At 46.8% G+C, this 22,500-nt stretch overlaps 1 protein-coding gene across 3 annotated transcripts in view; it reads left to right on the top strand.

Moving 5' to 3' along the window:
- LOC306918278 (cell division cycle protein 27 homolog) overlaps positions 1-22,500 on the top strand; it is an 80,168-nt gene that overhangs the window by 30,579 nt on the left and 27,089 nt on the right. For all 3 annotated transcript variants that reach the window (XM_079531154.1, XM_079531153.1, XM_079531155.1), the window contains exons 6-10: positions 4,325-4,464; positions 9,970-10,193; positions 14,327-14,411; positions 18,922-19,019; positions 20,547-20,646. In XM_079531154.1, coding sequence (XP_079387280.1) covers positions 4,325-4,464; positions 9,970-10,193; positions 14,327-14,411; positions 18,922-19,019; positions 20,547-20,646 — 647 coding nt within the window. The remainder of the gene's footprint in view (positions 1-4,324; positions 4,465-9,969; positions 10,194-14,326; positions 14,412-18,921; positions 19,020-20,546; positions 20,647-22,500) is intronic.

The following is a 22,500-nucleotide window of genomic DNA, read 5'->3' on the forward strand; positions in this document are numbered from 1 at the left end:
CCCTCATGGTGTCAGATAGGAGAGTAGAGCTCTAGACCCTCATGGTGTCAGATAGGAGAGTAGAGCTCTAGACCCTCATGGTGTCAGATAGGAGAGTAGAGCTCTAGACCCTCATGGTGTCAGATAGGAGAGTGTAGAGCTCTAGATCCTCATGGTGTCAGATAGGAGAGTGTAGAGCTCTAGACCCTCATGGTGTTAGATAGGAGAGTGTAGAGCTCTAGACCCTCATGGTGTCAGATAGGAGAGTGTAGAGCTCTAGACCCTCATGGTGTCATATAGAGTGTAGAGCTCTAGACCCTCATGGTGTCAGATAGGAGAGTAGAGCTCTAGACCCTCATGGTGTCAGATAGGAGAGTAGAGCTCTAGACCCTCATGGTGTCAGATAGGAGAGTAGAGCTCTAGACCCTCATGGTGTCAGATAGGAGAGTAGAGCTCTAGACCCTCATGGTGTCAGATAGGAGAGTGTAGAGCTCTAGACCCTCATGGTGTCATATAGAGTGTAGAGCTCTAGACCCTCATGGTGTCAGATAGGAGAGTGTAGAGCTCTAGACCCTCATGGTGTCAGATAGGAGAGTGTAGAGCTCTAGACCCTCATGGTGTCAGATAGGAGAGTGTAGAACTCTAGACCCTCATGTTGTCAGATAGGAGAGTAGAGCTCTAGACCCTCATGGTGTCAGATAGGAGAGTAGAGCTCTAGACCCTCATGGTGTCATATAGAGTGTAGAGCTCTAGACCCTCATGGTGTCAGATAGGAGAGTGTAGAGCTCTAGACCCTCATGGTGTCATATAGAGTGTAGAGCTCTAGATCCTCATGGTGTCAGATAGGAGAGTGTAGAGCTCTAGACCCTCATGGTGTCAGATAGGAGAGTAGAGCTCTAGACCCTCATGGTGTCAGATAGGAGAGTGTAGAGCTCTAGATCCTCATGGTGTCAGATAGGAGAGTGTAGAGCTCTAGACCCTCATGGTGTCATATAGAGTGTAGAGCTCTAGATCCTCATGGTGTCAGATAGGAGAGTGTAGAGCTCTAGACCCTCATGGTGTCAGATAGGAGAGTAGAGCTCTAGACCCTCATGGTGTCAGATAGGAGAGTGTAGAGCTCTAGACCCTCATGGTGTCAGATAGGAGAGTGTAGAGCTCTAGACCCTCATGGTGTCAGATAGGAGAGTAGAGCTCTAGACCCTCATGGTGTCAGATAGAGTGTAGAGCTCTAGACCCTCATGGTGTCAGATAGGAGAGTAGAGCTCTAGACCCTCATGGTGTCAGATAGGAGAGTAGAGCTCTAGACCCTCATGGTGTCAGATAGGAGAGTAGAGCTCTAGACCCTCATGGTGTCAGATAGGAGAGTAGAGCTCTAGACCCTCATGGTGTCAGATAGGAGAGTGTAGAGCTCTAGACCCTCATGGTGTCAGATAGAGTGTAGAGCTCTAGACCCTCATGGTGTCAGATAGGAGAGTGTAGAGCTCTAGACCCTCATGGTGTCAGATAGGAGAGTGTAGAGCTCTAGACCCTCATGGTGTCAGATAGGAGAGTAGAGCTCTAGACCCTCATGGTGTCAGATAGGAGAGTAGAGCTCTAGACCCTCATGGTGTCAGATAGGAGAGTAGAGCTCTAGACCCTCATGGTGTCATATAGAGTGTAGAGCTCTAGACCCTCATGGTGTCAGATAGGAGAGTAGAGCTCTAGACCCTCATGGTGTCAGATAGGAGAGTAGAGCTCTAGACCCTCATGGTGTCAGATAGGAGAGTAGAGCTCTAGACCCTCATGGTGTCAGATAGGAGAGTAGAGCTCTAGACCCTCATGGTGTCAGATAGGAGAGTGTAGAGCTCTAGACCCTCATGGTGTCATATAGAGTGTAGAGCTCTAGACCCTCATGGTGTCAGATAGGAGAGTGTAGAGCTCTAGACCCTCATGGTGTCAGATAGGAGAGTGTAGAGCTCTAGACCCTCATGGTGTCAGATAGGAGAGTGTAGAACTCTAGACCCTCATGTTGTCAGATAGGAGAGTAGAGCTCTAGACCCTCATGGTGTCAGATAGGAGAGTAGAGCTCTAGACCCTCATGGTGTCATATAGAGTGTAGAGCTCTAGACCCTCATGGTGTCAGATAGGAGAGTGTAGAGCTCTAGACCCTCATGGTGTCATATAGAGTGTAGAGCTCTAGATCCTCATGGTGTCAGATAGGAGAGTGTAGAGCTCTAGACCCTCATGGTGTCAGATAGGAGAGTAGAGCTCTAGACCCTCATGGTGTCAGATAGGAGAGTGTAGAGCTCTAGATCCTCATGGTGTCAGATAGGAGAGTGTAGAGCTCTAGACCCTCATGGTGTCATATAGAGTGTAGAGCTCTAGATCCTCATGGTGTCAGATAGGAGAGTGTAGAGCTCTAGACCCTCATGGTGTCAGATAGGAGAGTAGAGCTCTAGACCCTCATGGTGTCAGATAGGAGAGTGTAGAGCTCTAGACCCTCATGGTGTCAGATAGGAGAGTGTAGAGCTCTAGACCCTCATGGTGTCAGATAGGAGAGTAGAGCTCTAGACCCTCATGGTGTCATATAGAGTGTAGAGCTCTAGATCCTCATGGTGTCAGATAGGAGAGTGTAGAGCTCTAGACCCTCATGGTGTCAGATAGGAGAGTGTAGAGCTCTAGACCCTCATGGTGTCAGATAGGAGAGTAGAGCTCTAGACCCTCATGGTGTCAGATAGGAGAGTAGAGCTCTAGACCCTCATGGTGTCAGATAGGAGAGTGTAGAGCTCTAGACCCTCATGGTGTTAGATAGGAGAGTGTAGAGCTCTAGACCCTCATGGTGTCAGATAGGAGAGTAGAGCTCTAGACCCTCATGGTGTCAGATAGGAGAGTGTAGAGCTCTAGACCCTCATGGTGTCATATAGAGTGTAGAGCTCTAGACCCTCATGGTGTCAGATAGGAGAGTGTAGAGCTCTAGACCCTCATGGTGTTAGATAGGAGAGTGTAGAGCTCTAGACCCTCATGGTGTCAGATAGGAGAGTGTAGAGCTCTAGACCCTCATGGTGTCAGATAGGAGAGTGTAGAACTCTAGACCCTCATGTTGTCAGATAGGAGAGTAGAGCTCTAGACCCTCATGGTGTCAGATAGGAGAGTAGAGCTCTAGACCCTCATGGTGTCAGATAGGAGAGTGTAGAGCTCTAGACCCTCATGGTGTTAGATAGGAGAGTGTAGAGCTCTAGACCCTCATGTTGTCAGATAGGAGAGTAGAGCTCTAGACCCTCATGGTGTCAGATAGGAGAGTAGAGCTCTAGACCCTCATGGTGTCAGATAGGAGAGTGTAGAGCTCTAGACCCTCATGGTGTCAGATAGGAGAGTGTAGAGCTCTAGACCCTCATGGTGTCAGATAGGAGAGTAGAGCTCTAGACCCTCATGGTGTCAGATAGGAGAGTAGAGCTCTAGACCCTCATGGTGTCAGATAGGAGAGTAGAGCTCTAGACCCTCATGGTGTCAGATAGGAGAGTGTAGAGCTCTAGACCCTCATGGTGTTAGATAGGAGAGTGTAGAGCTCTAGACCCTCATGGTGTCAGATAGGAGAGTGTAGAGCTCTAGACCCTCATGGTGTCAGATAGGAGAGTGTAGAGCTCTAGACCCTCATGGTGTCAGATAGGAGAGTAGAGCTCTAGACCCTCATGGTGTCAGATAGGAGAGTAGAGCTCTAGACCCTCATGGTGTCAGATAGGAGAGTAGAGCTCTAGACCCTCATGGTGTCAGATAGGAGAGTAGAGCTCTAGACCCTCATGGTGTCAGATAGGAGAGTAGAGCTCTAGACCCTCATGGTGTCAGATAGGAGAGTGTAGAGCTCTAGACCCTCATGGTGTCAGATAGGAGAGTGTAGAGCTCTAGACCCTCATGGTGTCAGATAGGAGAGTAGAGCTCTAGACCCTCATGGTGTCAGATAGGAGAGTAGAGCTCTAGACCCTCATGGTGTCAGATAGGAGAGTGTAGAGCTCTAGACCCTCATGGTGTCAGATAGGAGAGTAGAGCTCTAGACCCTCATGGTGTCAGATAGGAGAGTAGAGCTCTAGACCCTCATGGTGTCAGATAGGAGAGTAGAGCTCTAGACCCTCATGGTGTCAGATAGGAGAGTAGAGCTCTAGACCCTCATGGTGTCAGATAGGAGAGTAGAGCTCTAGACCCTCATGGTGTCAGATAGGAGAGTAGAGCTCTAGACCCTCATGGTGTCAGATAGGAGAGTGTAGAGCTCTAGACCCTCATGGTGTCAGATAGGAGAGTGTAGAGCTCTAGACCCTCATGGTGTTAGATAGGAAACTAACAGTGTGCTATTATTGTCTTCCACTGTTTCCAGGTGAGAAACCAGATCCGGATCAGGTGTTCAGACTCTCCTCTCTCCAGAACTCAGCCCCGCCCCTTCCTGCTATCACCCCCGTCCAGAACCCCTCCCATAGGCTGGACACTGCCTTGATGGAGACACCCCAAGATACTCTGGTACCTATTATTACCTGGTACCTACTGGTACCTATTATTACCTGGTACCTATTATTACCTGGTACCTACTGGTACCTATTATTACCTGGTACCTACTGGTACCTATTATTACCTGGTACCTACTGGTACCTACTGGTACCTATTATTACCTGGTACCTACTGGTACCTATTATTACCTGGTACCTACTGGTACCTATTATTACCTGGTACCTACTGGTACCTATTATTACCTGGTACCTATTATTACCTGGTTCCTACTGGTACCTATTATTACCTGGTACCTATTATTACCTGGTACCTACTGGTACCTATTATTACCTGGTACCTATTATTACCTGGTACCTACTGGTACCTATTATTACCTGGTACCTATTATTACCTGGTTCCTACTGGTACCTATTATTACCTGGTACCTATTATTACCTGGTTCCTACTGGTACCTATTATTACCTGGTTCCTACTGGTACCTATTATTACCTGGTACCTACTGGTACCTATTATTACCTGGTTCCTACTGGTACCTATTATTACCTGGTTCCTACTGGTACCTATTATTACCTGGTTCCTACTGGTACCTATTATTACCTGGTACCTACTGGTACCTATTCTTACCTGGTACCTACTGGTACCTATTATTACCTGGTTCCTACTGGTACCTATTATTACCTGGTTCCTACTGGTACCTATTATTACCTGGTACCTACTGGTACCTATTCTTACCTGGTACCTACTGGTACCTATTCTTACCTGGTACCTACTGGTACCTATTATTACCTGGTATCTACTGGTACCTATTATTACCTGGTTCCTACTGGTACCTATTATTACCTGGTACCTACTGGTACCTATTATTACCTGGTATCTACTGGTACCTATTATTACCTGGTACCTACTGGTACCTATTATTACCTGGTACCTACTGGTACCTTTTATTACCTAGTACCTACTGGCTTTCATTTACACCAAAAATGGTGACCTAATAAATTCGGTGACCTCATCAAACCCTGTACACTCAAGACACGCTCCATATATGGCCAGTACAGAAGTCATTCCATATGTTGATCTGACCACTCTCCCCTCCACCTGAGAGCCACAGTGAACTGTAGAACACTCTCCCCTCCACCTGAGACCCACAGTGGGTTGAACTGTAGAACACTCTCCCCTCCACCTGAGACCCTCAGTGAACTGTAGAACACTCTCCTCTCCACCTGAGACCCACAGTGAACTGTAGAACACTCTCCCCTCCACCTGAGACCCTCAGTGAACTGTAGAACACTCTCCCCTCCACCTGAGACCCACAGTGAACTGTAGAACACTCTCCCCTCCACCTGAGACCCACAGTGGGTTGAACTGTAGAACACTCTCCCCTCCACCTGAGACCCACAGTGAACTGTAGAACACTCTCCCCTCCACCTGAGACCCTCAGTGAACTGTAGAACACTCTCCCCTCCACCTGAGACCCTCAGTGAACTGTAGAACACTCTCCCCTCCACCTGAGACCCACAGTGAACTGTAGAACACTCTCCCCTCCACCTGAGACCCACAGTGGGTTGAACTGTAGAACACTCTCCCCTCCACCTGAGACCCACAGTGGGTTGAACTGTAGAACACTCTCCCCTCCACCTGAGACCCACAGTGGGTTGAACTGTAGAACACTCTCCCCTCCACCTGAGACCCTCAGTGAACTGTAGAACACTCTCCCCTCCACCTGAGACCCACAGTGAACTGTAGAACACTCTCCCCTCCACCTGAGACCCACAGTGAACTGTAGAACACTCTCCCCTCCACCTGAGACCCACAGTGAACTGTAGAACACTCTCCCCTCCACCTGAGACCCACAGTGAACTGTAGAACACTCTCCCCTCCACCTGAGACCCACAGTGAACTGTAGAACACTCTCCCCTCCACCTGAGACCCTCAGTGAACTGTAGAACACTCTCCCCTCCACCTGAGACCCTCAGTGAACTGTAGAACACTCTCCCCTCCACCTGAGACCCACAGTGAACTGTAGAACACTCTCCCCTCCACCTGAGACCCACAGTGGGTTGAACTGTAGAACACTCTCCCCTCCACCTGAGACCCTCAGTGAACTGTAGAACACTCTCCCCTCCACCTGAGACCCTCAGTGAACTGTAGAACACTCTCCCCTCCACCTGAGACCCACAGTGAACTGTAGAACACTCTCCCCTCCACCTGAAACCCACAGTGAACTGTAGAACACTCTCCCCTCCACCTGAGACCCACAGTGAACTGTAGAACACTCTCCCCTCCAACTGAGACCCACAGTGAACTGTAGAACACTCTCCCCTCCACCTGAGACCCTCAGTGGGTTGAACTGTAGAACACTCTCCCCTCCACCTGAGACCCACAGTGAACTGTAGAACACTCTCCCCTCCACCTGAGACCCACAGTGAACTGTAGAACACTCTCCCCTCCACCTGAGACCCACAGTGAACTGTAGAACACTCTCCCCTCCACCTGAGACCCTCAGTGGGTTGAACTGTAGAACACTCTCCCCTCCAACTGAGACCCTCAGTGGGTTGAACTGTAGAACACTCTCCCCTCCACCTGAGACCCACAGTGAACTGTAGAACACTCTCCCCTCCACCTGAGACCCACAGTGAACTGTAGAACACTCTCCCCTCCACCTGAGACCCACAGTGAACTGTAGAACACTCTCCCCTCCACCTGAGACCCTCAGTGGGTTGAACTGTAGAACACTCTCCCCTCCAACTGAGACCCTCAGTGAACTGTAGAACACTCTCCCCTCCACCTGAGACCGACAGTGAACTGTAGAACACTCTCCCCTCCACCTGAGACCCACAGTGGGTTGAACTGTAGAACACTCTCCCCTCCACCTGAGACCCACAGTGAACTGTAGAACACTCTCCCCTCCACCTGAGACCCACAGTGAACTGTAGAACACTCTCCCCTCCACCTGAGACCCACAGTGAACTGTAGAACACTCTCCCCTCCACCTGAGACCCACAGTGATCTGTAGAACACTCTCCCCTCCACCTGAGACCCACAGTGAACTGTAGAACACTCTCCCCTCCACCTGAGACCCACAGTGAACTGTAGAACACTCTCCCCTCCACCTGAGACCCACAGTGAACTGTAGAACACTCTCCCCTCCACCTGAGACCCACAGTGAACTGTAGAACACTCTCCCCTCCACCTGAGACCCACAGTGAACTGTAGAACACTCTCCCCTCCACCTGAGACCCACAGTGATCTGTAGAACACTCTCCCCTCCACCTGAGACCCACAGTGAACTGTAGAACACTCTCCCCTCCACCTGAGACCCACAGTGAACTGTAGAACACTCTCCCCTCCACCTGAGACCCTCAGTGGGTTGAACTGTAGAACACTCTCCCCTCCACCTGAGACCCACAGTGAACTGTAGAACACTCTCCCCTCCACCTGAGACCCACAGTGAACTGTAGAACACTCTCCCCTCCACCTGAGACCCTCAGTGGGTTGAACTGTAGAACACTCTCCCCTCCACCTGAGACCCTCAGTGGGTTGAACTGTAGAACACTCTCCCCTCCACCTGAGACCCACAGTGAACTGTAGAACACTCTCCCCTCCACCTGAGACCCTCAGTGAACTGTAGAACACTCTCCCCTCCACCTGAGACCCACAGTGGGTTGAACTGTAGAACACTCTCCCCTCCACCTGAGACCCTCAGTGAACTGTAGAACACTCTCCCCTCCACCTGAGACCCACAGTGGGTTGAACTGTAGAACACTCTCCTCTCCACCTGAGACCCACAGTGGGTTGAACTGTAGAACACTCTCCCCTCCACCTGAGACCCACAGTGATCTGTAGAACACTCTCCCCTCCACCTGAGACCCACAGTGAACTGTAGAACACTCTCCCCTCCACCTGAGACCCACAGTGAACTGTAGAACACTCTCCCCTCCACCTGAGACCCACAGTGAACTGTAGAACACTCTCCCCTCCACCTGAGACCCACAGTGAACTGTAGAACACTCTCCCCTCCACCTGAGACCCACAGTGAACTGTAGAACACTCTCCCCTCCACCTGAGACCCACAGTGAACTGTAGAACACTCTCCCCTCCACCTGAGACCCACAGTGAACTGTAGAACACTCTCCCCTCCACCTGAGACCCACAGTGGGTTGAACTGTAGAACACTCTCCCCTCCACCTGAGACCCACAGTGAACTGTAGAACACTCTCCCCTCCACCTGAGACCCTCAGTGAACTGTAGAACACTCTCCCCTCCACCTGAGACCCACAGTGAACTGTAGAACACTCTCCCCTCCACCTGAGACCCACAGTGGGTTGATCTGTAGAACACTCTCCCCTCCACCTGAGACCCACAGTGGGTTGATCTGTAGAACACTCTCCCCTCCACCTGAGACCCACAGTGGGTTGATCTGTAGAACACTCTCCCCTCCACCTGAGACCCACAGTGAACTGTAGAACACTCTCCCCTCCACCTGAGACCCTCAGTGAACTGTAGAACACTCTCCCCTCCACCTGAGACCCACAGTGAACTGTAGAACACTCTCCCCTCCACCTGAGACCCACAGTGATCTGTAGAACACTCTCCCCTCCACCTGAGACCCACAGTGAACTGTAGAACACTCTCCCCTCCACCTGAGACCCTCAGTGAACTGTAGAACACTCTCCCCTCCACCTGAGACCCACAGTGATCTGTAGAACACTCTCCCCTCCACCTGAGACCCACAGTGAACTGTAGAACACTCTCCCCTCCACCTGAGACCCTCAGTGAACTGTAGAACACTCTCCCCTCCACCTGAGACCCACAGTGGGTTGAACTGTAGAACACTCTCCCCTCCACCTGAGACCCTCAGTGAACTGTAGAACACTCTCCTCTCCACCTGAGACCCTCAGTGAACTGTAGAACACTCTCCTCTCCACCTGAGACCCACAGTGAACTGTAGAACACTCTCCCCTCCACCTGAGACCCACAGTGAACTGTAGAACACTCTCCTCTCCACCTGAGACCCACAGTGAACTGTAGAACACTCTCCCCTCCACCTGAGACCCTCAGTGAACTGTAGAACACTCTCCTCTCCACCTGAGACCCTCAGTCGGTCGACACTTTTAAGAGACTAAAAACTTTCCTTTTTACCAAAGCATTTTTATAGCCTTGGCCTTATGTTTTAAATGTTCCTGTTCTATTAGATGTTTTTAATGGTGTGTTGTTTCTTCTGCTTTTATTCATTTGCTGTTGTAGCACTTTGAGATTCTGACGAATATAAAGTGCGTTATAAATAAAATCCATTATTATTATTATTATGTTTACTATAATAATAATACTAATATTAATATCTTACTGGTTATCCATATATTTACTATAATAATCATAATAATAATATCTTACTGGTTATTCATATATTTACTATAATAATAATAATAATATGAATATCTTACTGGTTATTCATATATTTACTATAATAATATTAATAACTTACTGGTTATTCATATATTTACTATTTTGTCTTTCCAGGAGTTGAATCGTCTCAATCTAGAATCTTCCAACGCCAAGCTGATGTCTGATTCGTCGGTCTCCTACATAGACTCCTCCCTCATCACCCCGGATACCGGCTCCCTATTGGCCAACACTGTCACGCTGGGCTCCACTGGATCCCTATTGGCCAGCAAGCAGAACAAACCCAAGAGTGGGCGGAGCTTATTGGGAGGGACGGCCGCGCTCAGCCCTCTTACACCCAGGTAATTTACATAATTCATTAATTATTCATAGTTATATAATATGTAATCAGCCTGTTGGTATGTGTAGTTCCAGACTGTTGGGATGTGTAGTTCCAGACTGTTGGGATGTGTAGTTCCAGACTGACTGTCCTGTTGGTATGTGTAGTTCCAGACTGTTGGGATGTGTAGTTCCAGACTGTTGGGATGTGTAGTTCCAGACTGTTGGGATGTGTAGTTCCAGACTGTTGGCATGTGTAGTTCCAGACTGTTGGGATGTGTAGTTCCAGACTGACTGTCCTGTTGGGATGTGTAGTTCCAGACTGCTGGGATGTGTAGTTCCAGACTGTTGGGATGTGTAGTTCCAGACTGTGTGACTGTCCTGTTGGGATGTGTAGTTCCAGACTGACTGTCCTGTTGGGATGTGTAGTTCCAGACTGCTGGGATGTGTAGTTCCAGACTGTGTGACTGTCCTTTTGGGATGTGTAGTTCCAGACTGCTGGGATGTGTAGTTCCAGACTGCTGGGATGTGTAGTTCCAGACTGTTGGGATGTGTAGTTCCAGACTGCTGGGATGTGTAGTTCCAGACTGTGTGACTGTCCTGTTGGGATGTGTAGTTCCAGACTGCTGGGATGTGTAGTTCCAGACTGTTAGGATGTGTAGTTCCAGACTGTGACTGTCCTGTTGGGATGTGTAGTTCCAGACTGACTGTCCTGTTGGTATGTGTAGTTCCAGACTGTTGGGATGTGTAGTTCCAGACTGACTGTCCTGTTGGTATGTGTAGTTCCAGACTGTTGGGATGTGTAGTTCCAGACTGACTGTCCTGTTGGTATGTGTAGTTCCAGACTGTTGGGATGTGTAGTTCCAGACTGTTGGGATGTGTAGTTCCAGACTGTTGGGATGTGTAGTTCCAGACTGTTGGGATGTGTACTTCCAGACTGACTGTCCTGTTGGTATGTGTAGTTCCAGACTGTTGGGATGTGTAGTTCCAGACTGCTGGGATGTGTAGTTCCAGACTGTTGGGATGTGTAGTTCCAGACTGTGTGACTGTCCTGTTGGGATGTGTAGTTCCAGACTGTTGGGATGTGTAGTTCCAGACTGACTGTCCTGTTGGTATGTGTAGTTCCAGACTGTTGGGATGTGTAGTTCCAGACTGTTGGGATGTGTCGTTCCAGACTGACTGTCCTGTTGGTATGTGTAGTTCCAGACTGTTGGTATGTGTAGTTCCAGACTGTTGGGATGTGTAGTTCCAGACTGTTGGGATGTGTAGTTCCAGACTGTTAGTATGTGTAGTTCCAGACTGTTGGGATGTGTAGTTCCAGACTGTTAGTATGTGTAGTTCCAGACTGTTGGGATGTGTAGTTCCAGACTGTTGGGATGTGTAGTTCCAGACTGTTAGTATGTGTAGTTCCAGACTGTTGGGATGTGTATTTTGTCTCATCTGTTTAAGGAAATAGGTAGCTGATATATTCCACTTTTACCTTAGCGCTAGGTATACTCTTGGTTGCTTGTTTTTTCAGAAAATGCACTAAAGACTGATTAGTAGTTTTTGTTCCCTACCTATGTTGAATACACTTATTGTAAGTCGCTTTGGATAAAAGCGTCTGCTAAATGACTGTAATGTAATGTAATGTAATGTAATGTTGGGATGTGTAGTTCCAGACTGTTGGTATGTGTAGTTCCAGACTGTTGGGATGTGTAGTTCCAGACTGTTGGGATGTGTAGTTCCAGACTGACTGTCCTGTTGGGATGTGTAGTTCCAGACTGTTGGGATGTGTAGTTCCAGACTGTTGGGATGTGTAGTTCCAGACTGTTGGGATGTGTAGTTCCAGACTGTGTGACTGTCCTGTTGGGATGTGTAGTTCCAGACTGTTGGGATGTGTAGTTCCAGACTGTGTGGCTGTCCTGTTGGGATGTGTAGTTCCAGACTGCTGGGATGTGTAGTTCCAGACTGTGTGGCTGTCCTGTTGGGATGTGTTGTTCCAGACTGTGTGGCTGACCTGTTGGGATGTGTAGTTCCAGACTGACTGTCCTGTTGGGATGTGTAGTTCCAGACTGTTGGGATGTGTAGTTCCAGACTGTGTGACTGTCCTGTTGGGATGTGTAGTTCCAGACTGTTGGGATGTGTAGTTCCAGACTGTGTGACTGTCCTGTTGGGATGTGTAGTTCCAGACTGGGTGACTGTCCTGTTGGGATGTGTAGTTCCAGACTGCTGGGATGTGTAGTTCCAGACTGTGTGGCTGTCCTGTTGGGATGTGTAGTTCCAAACTGCTGGGATGTGTAGTTCCAGACTGTGTGGCTGTCCTGTTGGGATGTGTAGTTCCAGACTGTGTGGCTGTCCTGTTGGGATGTGTAGTTCCAGACTGCTGGGATGTGTAGTTCCAGACTGTGTGGCTGTCCTGTTGGGATGTGTAGTTCCAGACTGTGTGGCTGTCCTGTTGGGATGTGTAGTTCCAGACTGCTGGGATGTGTAGTTCCAGACTGTGTGGCTGTCCTGTTGGGATGTGTAGTTCCAGACTGTGTGGCTGTCCTGTTGGGATGTGTAGTTCCAGACTGCTGGGATGTGTAGTTCCAGACTGTGTGGCTGTCCTGTTGGGATGTGTAGTTCCAGACTGTGTGGCTGTCCTGTTGGGATGTGTAGTTCCAGACTGCTGGGATGTGTAGTTCCAGACTGTGTGGCTGTCCTGTTGGGATGTGTATGGCAGATAAATAAAATGTTGGGACATGTGGAGTTTGCTTTTGAGTTGCCCCAAACTGCAAGTGCACATTTGATTGAGGAGTCCGCTATAAACACAAAACGAGATATATAGCTAGATAGCTATAAACACAACGCAAGATATATAGCTATAAACACAACATGATATACATAGCTAGATAGCTATAAACACAACACCAGATATATAGATAGATAGCTATAAACACAACATGAGATCTCAACACTGGTATCGATATTCGGTATCGGTATCGGCTAACACAGAAATTGAGGGATCAGATCGGAAGCGAAAAAAGTGTATCGGGACATCCCTTATTATTGTCTCCACCAGGCCGAAGGCATGGGGAGAGAGTATGTTTTGCACTCCGTCCGTGTGTGTGTGTGTGTGTGTGTGTGTGTGTCTGTCCTTCCTTCCTTCCTTCCTTCCGTCCTTCCGTCCGTCCGTTATCAGCTAATCTCGCCCGATCCATGCCAAACTTTGCACACACACTCCATGGATGCCAACGATAAACCTCTGCCCCAAATATTCCTCAACGGCCTCTTATAGCGCCACCATGAGGCCGATTTAGGCAAAACCCATTTCTGTAGATTACTCGTACACATTTTATCCATACATCACACAATTCGGTATACACTATCTCCATATTCATGTGATCAACACAGATCTGCACAATTTCCCATCTTCCATCCTGATTGGCTAATATTGGCTTCCAAAGCTCACATGATTGGTCCGTTTCGAACCAAATGCCACAAATCACAAACACAGTGTGCAATTTCCGTGAAATTATACACGCACATTTCCACTAGGCCGAGGACGACATGCCACTCATTCTTTTCCAAATCAGCCTCATGGTGGCGCTATAACAGGCCAATTCCTGTTGTTAGCTATAACTTCATCAATCTGTATACAACTTATGTATGCGCACTCCCTAGAGGCCATGGAAAAACATTGTCCCTGCATCCCTCCACATCTGCCGGTTATAGCGCCACCATGAGGCCGATTTCTGCTAAACACATTGCTTATGTTAGTCGCACAGATTTCATCCAAATCTCACGCAAATCGGTACACATGCTCTCTGTAGTCATGTGATCAAGACGAGTCTGTTGGATTTATCAGATTCTACACTGATTGGCTAACATTGCCTTCTAAAGTTTTCAGGAGTGGCCCGTTTCGTTGAAAATGCTGCACATGTCCTGCTCATCCACAATTCTATCCTCAGAGATTCTATGACTGATCTGGCTCTGCATTTCCTCAACAAAATGAAGAAAATTGTTGCAAAAACATTTTTTAAACATTTTGCCAAACATCACACACACTCCTATCCTCCTGGTGGAGACCTGTGCCCAGAAGGGCACTTTTTCTAGTTATTATTATTATTATTATTATTATTATTATAGAACTATATAAAGTCATACTTTATGTTTGTACTTTATTATTGTGTAGTTTTGGGATTCTGCCCCTGGAGCCGAGCCCTGGAGACCCCTCGTACCTCCAGAACTACACGGATGGGTCCTTAGGCAACAAGAAGGTACACACACACACACACACACACACACACACACACACACACACACACCCCCCTTGTACCTCCAGAACTACACTGATTGGTACATACATACATACATACATACATACATACATACATACATACATACATACATGCATACATATACACATCTACACACATAGAACCATCACTTATCATGTCTGTATTTCTCCAAAAGCCACATATATGTACCTTTTCTTAAATATAATTAAATTATTGCACTGACAGGACAATCTCTGGTAAACCATCCCTTAGCTTTAGTCCACTGACAGATGCTGCTTCCTCCTTAGTTCATATCTCTGGTAAACCATCCCTTAGCTTTACTACACTGACAGATGCTGCTTCCTCCTTAGTTCATATCTCTGGTAAACCATCCCTTAGCTTTAGTCCACTGACAGATGCTGCTTCCTCCTTAGTTCATATCTCTGGTAAACCATCCCTTAGCTTTAGTCCACTGACAGATGCTGCTTCCTCCTTAGTTCATATCTCTGGTAAACCATCCCTTAGCTTTACTACACTGACAGATGCTGCTTCCTCCTTAGTTCATATCTCTGGTAAACCATCCCTTAGCTTTAGTCCACTGACAGATGCTGCTTCCTCCTTAGTTCATATCTCTGGTAAACCATCCCTTAGCTTTACTACACTGACAGATGCTGCTTCCTCCTTAGTTCATATCTCTGGTAAACCATCCCTTAGCTTTAGTCCACTGACAGATGCTGCTTCCTCCTTAGTTCATATCTCTGGTAAACCATCCCTTAGCTTTAGTCCACTGACAGATGCTGCTTCCTCCTTAGTTCATATCTCTGGTAAACCATCCCTTAGCTTTAGTCCACTGACAGATGCTGCTTCCTCCTTAGTTCATATCTCTGGTAAACCATCCCTTAGCTTTAGTCCACTGACAGATCCCTGTCCTATCCTGATCCACTGCCCCCTCCTTCGTTCTCCTCTCCCTTTCCATGAACAATTTCAGAATATGTCCTGGTAGTAGTTTATGCCTTGCCTTGTAGATGATTTGTGCTGTTTTAAACTTGGGGTGCATACTTAGTTTAGACTAGTCATTGGTTAGACATGGGTTAAGGTTAGGTTTAGGTGTGCTGCCCCGTGGGAGGTTAGGTTTAGGGTGAGGGTTTGAGATAGGTTGTAGTTGTCTGTGTTAACCTAGGTATGTGACTTGTCTGTGTTAACCTAGGTATGTGACTGTCTGTGTTAACCTAGGTATGTGACTGTCTGTGTTAACCTAGGTATGTGACTGTCTGTGTTAACCTAGGTATGTGACTGTCTGTGTTAACCTAGGTATGTGACTGTCTGTGTTAACCTAGGTATGTGACTGTCTGTGTTAACCTAGGTATGTGACTGTCTGTGTTAACCTAGGTATGTGACTGTCTGTGTTAACCTAGGTATGTGACTGTCTGTGTTAACCTAGGTATGTGACTGTCTGTGTTAACCTAGGTATGTGACTGTCTGTGTTAACCTAGGTATGTGACTGTCTGTGTTAACCTAGGTATGTGACTGTGTGTTGCTATGTGACTATGAGTACCAGTAGGGGCAAAAGTGGCGCTGTTGTGCCAGAAACAGAGACAGAGTATGTTGCCTGCTAATGAGAGAGAGAGAGAGAGAGAGAGAGGGAGGGGGGGTGCAGGGGGAGAGGGGAGTTGCACCACTCAGTTCACACAGGTGTGATTTTTATTAGAAGTAAGGCATCAGTATATAGCAGGGCTATTCAACTGGCGGCCCGCGGGCCAAATGCGCCCCGCGTGGAGCACCCCCTAGTGGTCCTTGGAATAATTTCAAAAACAAAAAAAAATATATATATATAGAGAAAGTTACAGGTATGATGTGTGCGATATATAAAGTGCTAGATTATCATAGTGACAGAAATGCTAAATTATATTTATCATCATATTCAAGGGCTTTTGGAGAGAAATTAGACAGACTCCTGCTGTGTGTGTGTGTGTGTGTGTGTGTGTGTGTGTGTGTGTGTGTGTGTGTGTGTGTGTGTGTGTGTGTGTGTGTGTGTGTGTGTGTGTGTGTGTGTGTGTGTGTGTGTGTGTGTGTGTGTGTGTGTGTGTGTGTGTGTGTGTGTGTGTGTGTGTGACTGTGTGTGTGTGTGTGTGTGTGTGTGTTTTCAGCTAGTGTTCTGTCCAATAGGTCTATTCTAAGGTATAGCATACAATTTACAATTTACAATTTAGGCATTTAGCAGACGCTCTTAATCCAGAGCGATTTACAATAGGCAAGAACAAAAAGCATGGGAATACATCACATATGTAAAAATGCATTTATCGCGAAACATGCGTAAGCTAAGAACGTGACTAGAACATATCTATATAATGACACTATACATATAAACTATAACTAGAACATATCTATATAATGACACTATACATATAAACTACACATATATGCTATACTATGCTGTACATATATACTATGAAGTGCTATGACTACATACAATGCACTTATTGTGCTGTCTACATGACATGCTATAAGTCTGTTTCAAATGCTATATAAGTCTAAGAAGTGCTGTCTAAGGGGGGTAGGGTAAGTGCTATGGGCCATGATGGAGTCTGAAAAGGTGGGTTTTCAGACTACGGCGGAAGATCGGGAGTGATGCTGCAGTTCTGATTGCAACGGGAAGTGCATTCCACAGTTTTGGGGCCAGAAGGGAGAAGAGTTTGGGACGTGTGGAGCGTTGCATAGCCTATACTTGTATTTTCAGTAGCACCGAAGAGCCGACTTTAGGACGGTACCCGCCCCCCCGAACCTCAAATGACGTCACATTGTAGGCTCTACAGAGCCAAATGACATCACATTGTAGGCTCTACAGAGCCAAATGACGTCACATTGAAGGCTCTACAGAGCCAAATGACATCACATTGTAGGCTCTACAGAGCCAAATGACGTCACATTGTAGGCTCTACAGAGCCAAATGACATCACATTGAAGGCTCTACAGAGCCAAATGACATCACATTGAAGGCTCTACAGAGCCAAATGACGTCACATTGTAGGCTCTACAGAGCCAAATGACGTCACATTGTAGGCTCTACAGAGCCAAATGATGTCACATTGTAGGCTCTACAGAGCCAAATGACGTCACATTGTAGGCTCTACAGAGCCAAATGACATCACATTGTAGGCTCTACAGAGCCAAATGACGTCACATTGTAGGCTCTACAGAGCCAAATGACATCACATTGTAGGCTCTACAGAGCCAAATGACGTCACATTGTAGGCTCTACAGAGCCAAATGACATCACATTGTAGGCTCTACAGAGCCAAATGACGTCACATTGTAGGCTCTACAGAGCCAAATGACATCACATTGAAGGCTCTACAGAGCCAAATGACGTCACATTGTAGGCTCTACAGAGCCAAATGACATCACATTGTAGGCTCTACAGAGCCAAATGACATCACATTGTAGGCTCTACAGAGCCAAATGACGTCACATTGTAGGCTCTACAGAGCCAAATGACATCACATTGTAGGCTCTACAGAGCCAAATGACGTCACATTGTAGGCTCTACAGAGCCAAATGACATCACATTGAAGGCTCTACAGAGCCAAATGACGTCACATTGAAGGCTCTACAGAGCCAAATGACGTCACATTGAAGGCTCTACAGAGCCAAATGACGTCACATTGTAGGCTCTACAGAGCCAAATGACGTCACATTGTAGGCTCTACAGAGCCCAATGACATCACATTGAAGGCTCTACAGAGCCAAATGACATCACATTGAAGGCTCTACAGAGCCAAATGACGTCACATTGAAGGCTCTACAGAGCCAAATGACGTCACATTGTAGGCTCTACAGAGCCAAATGACATCACATTGAAGGCTCTACAGAGCCAAATGACGTCACATTGAAGGCTCTACAGAGCCAAATGACGTCACATTGAAGGCTCTACAGAGCCGAATGACGTCACATTGTAGGCTCTACAGAGCCAAATGACGTCACATTGTAGGCTCTACAGAGCCAAATTACGTCACATTGAAGGCTCTACAGAGCCAAATGACATCACATTGAAGGCTCTACAGAGCCAAATGACGTCACATTGAAGGCTCTACAGAGCCAAATTACGTCACATTGAAGGCTCTACAGAGCCAAATGACGTCACATTGAAGGCTCTACAGAGCCAAATGACGTCACATTGAAGGCTCTACAGAGCCAAATGACATCACATTGAAGGCTCTACAGAGCCAAATGACATCACATTGTAGGCTCTACAGAGCCAAATGACGTCACATTGAAGGCTCTACAGAGCCAAATGACGTCACATTGAAGGCTCTACAGAGCCAAATGACATCACATTGTAGGCTCTACAGAGCCAAATGACATCACATTGAAGGCTCTACAGAGCCGAACCCACTTTTATTCGGCTCTAAAATAGGAGTATGAATCGCGCCTAAGTCTATACTACCTAAAGTAAAATCCTTTAGTGCTCATTTTATGTGTCCAGGCCTGTGATTGGTCGGTGTTCTCTCAGTCTGTCTCCAGGTCGAAGGTGTTCAGTCAGAGTGGAAACAGCAGAGACGTGCTGCCGATCCCCTTCAACCAATCGCAGTCCACCGCTCCACACACCAGGTAATTATCAACCAATCGCGCTCCACACACACCAGGTAATCATCAACCAATCGCAGTCCACCGCTCCACACACCAGATACTTATCAACCAATCGCAGTCCACCGCTCCACACACCAGATAATTATCAACCAATCGCAGTCCACCGCTCCACACACCAGATAATTATCAACCAATCGCAGTCCACCCGCTCCACACACCAGATAATTATCAACCAATCGCAGTCCACCTTTTTATAATTTCCTGAAGGATAAAGTCGCTTCATGATTGAAGATTGATGAGTGATAGATCTGTGTGTTGTTGTCTAAAAATATACTCTCCCGTCCGTCCGAAACAACACCGAAGCAAAATAAGTTTCGGTGTAGGCCAGGCCTGTCCCCGATTCTGATCACTAGGTACGCTGTTGACGGAAGATTTCACCCTTCTGAGCTGCGTACACTCACTGTGCTAAGAACGTAAAAGGCCACCGCGGCCCCGCCCGCCCTGTGCTCACCGTCATTTGCGCACCGTCCGTGCGCAAATAACGTAGCACGCTCTTTGCCGACTTTACGCAGGGCGGGCGGGGTCCTTTTGTGAATCGGGGAACCTACGCAGCCTGCGTAGTCTGCCTTTAGGAACAGTGCGAGGCAGCTGATTTATTCTTCAATGTATGCCGGTGTCGGTCGGCGTGTCGCGTGGCAAATATAACTAATCTACAAGCTCACAACGCTTACCCACGGCACCGTCTCGCGAAAACTTGCACAGCATTTTTATTTTTTTAAATTCGAACCTTAATTTTATATATTGAGTTATTCATTTATTTTTTTGATTCGAAAATTCGTTGGCAGCTCTACTGTGTTGTGGGGTAGCTGTGTTGTGGGGTAGCTGTGTTGTGGGGTAGCTGTGTTGTGGGGTAGCTGTGTTGTGGGGTAGCTGTGGAAAGCCCTGCCAATGTCGACTAGTTGTCTGTCTGTCTTCCTGCCTGCCTTTCTCCTTTGGGGGGGGCTGGGTACCCCAAGATTACAGCGAAATTAAAACAAAATACGGCAATTTTATTTCCGGTCGCGCGCGTCCGAAATGCACCACACAGCCCAGGGGGGCCCTGAAATTGTGTCTAGCCGTGGGAGGGTAAATCCGGCCCTGGCTGTATCAGTACAACTGTGTGTGTGCGTGCGTGCGTGCGTGCGTGCGTGCGTGCGTGCGTGCGTGCGTGCGTGCGTGCGTGCGTGCGTGCGTGCGTGTGTGTGTGTTGTAGACTTAGATAGTATTTTAAACAGACTTATAGCTTGTTACGTAGACAGCTCTAGAATTGCACTTTATGTAGTCATAGCACTTTATAGTACACATGTATAATATATTATATAGTATAGTATGTATAGTTTACATAGATACTCCACTGTTACGTTCTTAGTCTAGGCATGATTCATGATAACTACTTTTTATATATGTGATGTATGCCATGCTTTTGTTATTGCTTAATGTAAGTCGCTCTGGATTAAGAGCGTCTGCTAAATGCCTAAATTGTAAATTGTAATTGTGTGTGTGTGTCAGTACAACTCCTCAGGTGTTGAGTCCGACTCTATCCGCTCCTCCCAACGTTCAGCCCAGAAGATCTTCTAGACTGTTTACCTCAGCAAGTTCTACTGCTAAGGTACTAGCACTCACACACACTACTACAAGTTCTACTGCTAAGGTATTAGCACTCACACACACTACTACAAGTTCTACTGCTAAGGTACTAGCACTCACACACACTACTGCAAGTTCTACTGCTAAGGTATTAGCACTCACACACACTACTACAAGTTCTACTGCTAAGGTATTAGCACTCACACTACTACAAGTTCTACTGCTAAGGTATTAGCACTCACACACACTACTGCAAGTTCTACTGCTAAGGTACTAGCACTCACACACACTACTACAAGTTCTACTGCTAAGGTATTAGCACTCACACACTACTGCAAGTTCTACTGCTAAGGTATTAGCACTCACACACACACTACTACAAGTTCTACTGCTAAGGTATTAGCACTCACACACACTACTACAAGTTCTACTGCTAAGGTATTAGCACTCACACACACTACTACAAGTTCTACTGCTAAGGTATTAGCACTCACACACACTACTACAAGTTCTACTGCTAAGGTATTAGCACTCACACACACTACTACAAGATCTACTGCTAAGGTATTAGCACTCACACACACTACTACAAGTTCTACTGCTAAGGTATTAGCACTCACACACACTACTACAAGTTCTACTGCTAAGGTACTAGCACTCACTCACACTACTACAAGTTCTACTGCTAAGGTACTAGCACTCACACACACTACTACAAGTTCTACTGCTAAGGTATTAGCACTCACACTACTACAAGTTCTACTGCTAAGGTACTAGCACTCACACACACTACTACAAGTTCTACTGCTAAGGTATTAGCACTCACACACACTACTACAAGATCTACTGCTAAGGTATTAGCACTCACACACACTACTACAAGTTCTACTGCTAAGGTATTAGCACTCACACACACTACTACAAGTTCTACTGCTAAGGTATTAGCACTCACACACACTACTACAAGTTCTACTGCTAAGGTATTAGCACTCACACACACTACTACAAGTTCTACTGCTAAGGTACTAGCACTCACACACACTACTACAAGTTCTACTGCTAAGGTATTAGCACTCACACACACTACTACAAGTTCTACTGCTAAGGTATTAGCACTCACACACACTACTACAAGTTCTACTGCTAAGGTATTAGCACTCACACTACTACAAGTTCTACTGCTAAGGTACTAGCACTCACACACACTACTACAAGTTCTACTGCTAAGGTATTAGCACTCACACACACTACTACAAGTTCTACTGCTAAGGTATTAGCACTCACACACACTACTACAAGTTCTACTGCTAAGGTATTAGCACTCACACACACTACTACAAGTTCTACTGCTAAGGTATTAGCACTCACACACACTACTACAAGTTCTACTGCTAAGGTATTAGCACTCACACACACTACTACAAGTTCTACTGCTAAGGTATTAGCACTCACACACACTACTACAAGTTCTACTGCTAAGGTATTAGCACTCACACACACTACTACAAGTTCTACTGCTAAGGTATTAGCACTCACACACACTACTACAAGTTCTACTGCTAAGGTATTAGCACTCACACACACTACTACAAGTTCTACTGCTAAGGTATTAGCACTCACACACACTACTACAAGTTCTACTGCTAAGGTACTAGCACTCACACACACTACTACAAGTTCTACTGCTAAGGTATTAGCACTCACACTACTACAAGTTCTACTGCTAAGGTATTAGCACTCACACACACTACTACAAGTTCTACTGCTAAGGTACTAGCACTCACACTACTACAAGTTCTACTGCTAAGGTATTAGCACTCACACACACTACTACAAGTTCTACTGCTAAGGTACTAGCACTCACACTACTACAAGT

This window comes from Electrona antarctica, assembly GCF_951216825.1.
Source record: "Electrona antarctica genome assembly, contig: scaffold_141, whole genome shotgun sequence".
Classification (NCBI taxonomy): Eukaryota; Metazoa; Chordata; class Actinopteri; order Myctophiformes; family Myctophidae; genus Electrona; species Electrona antarctica.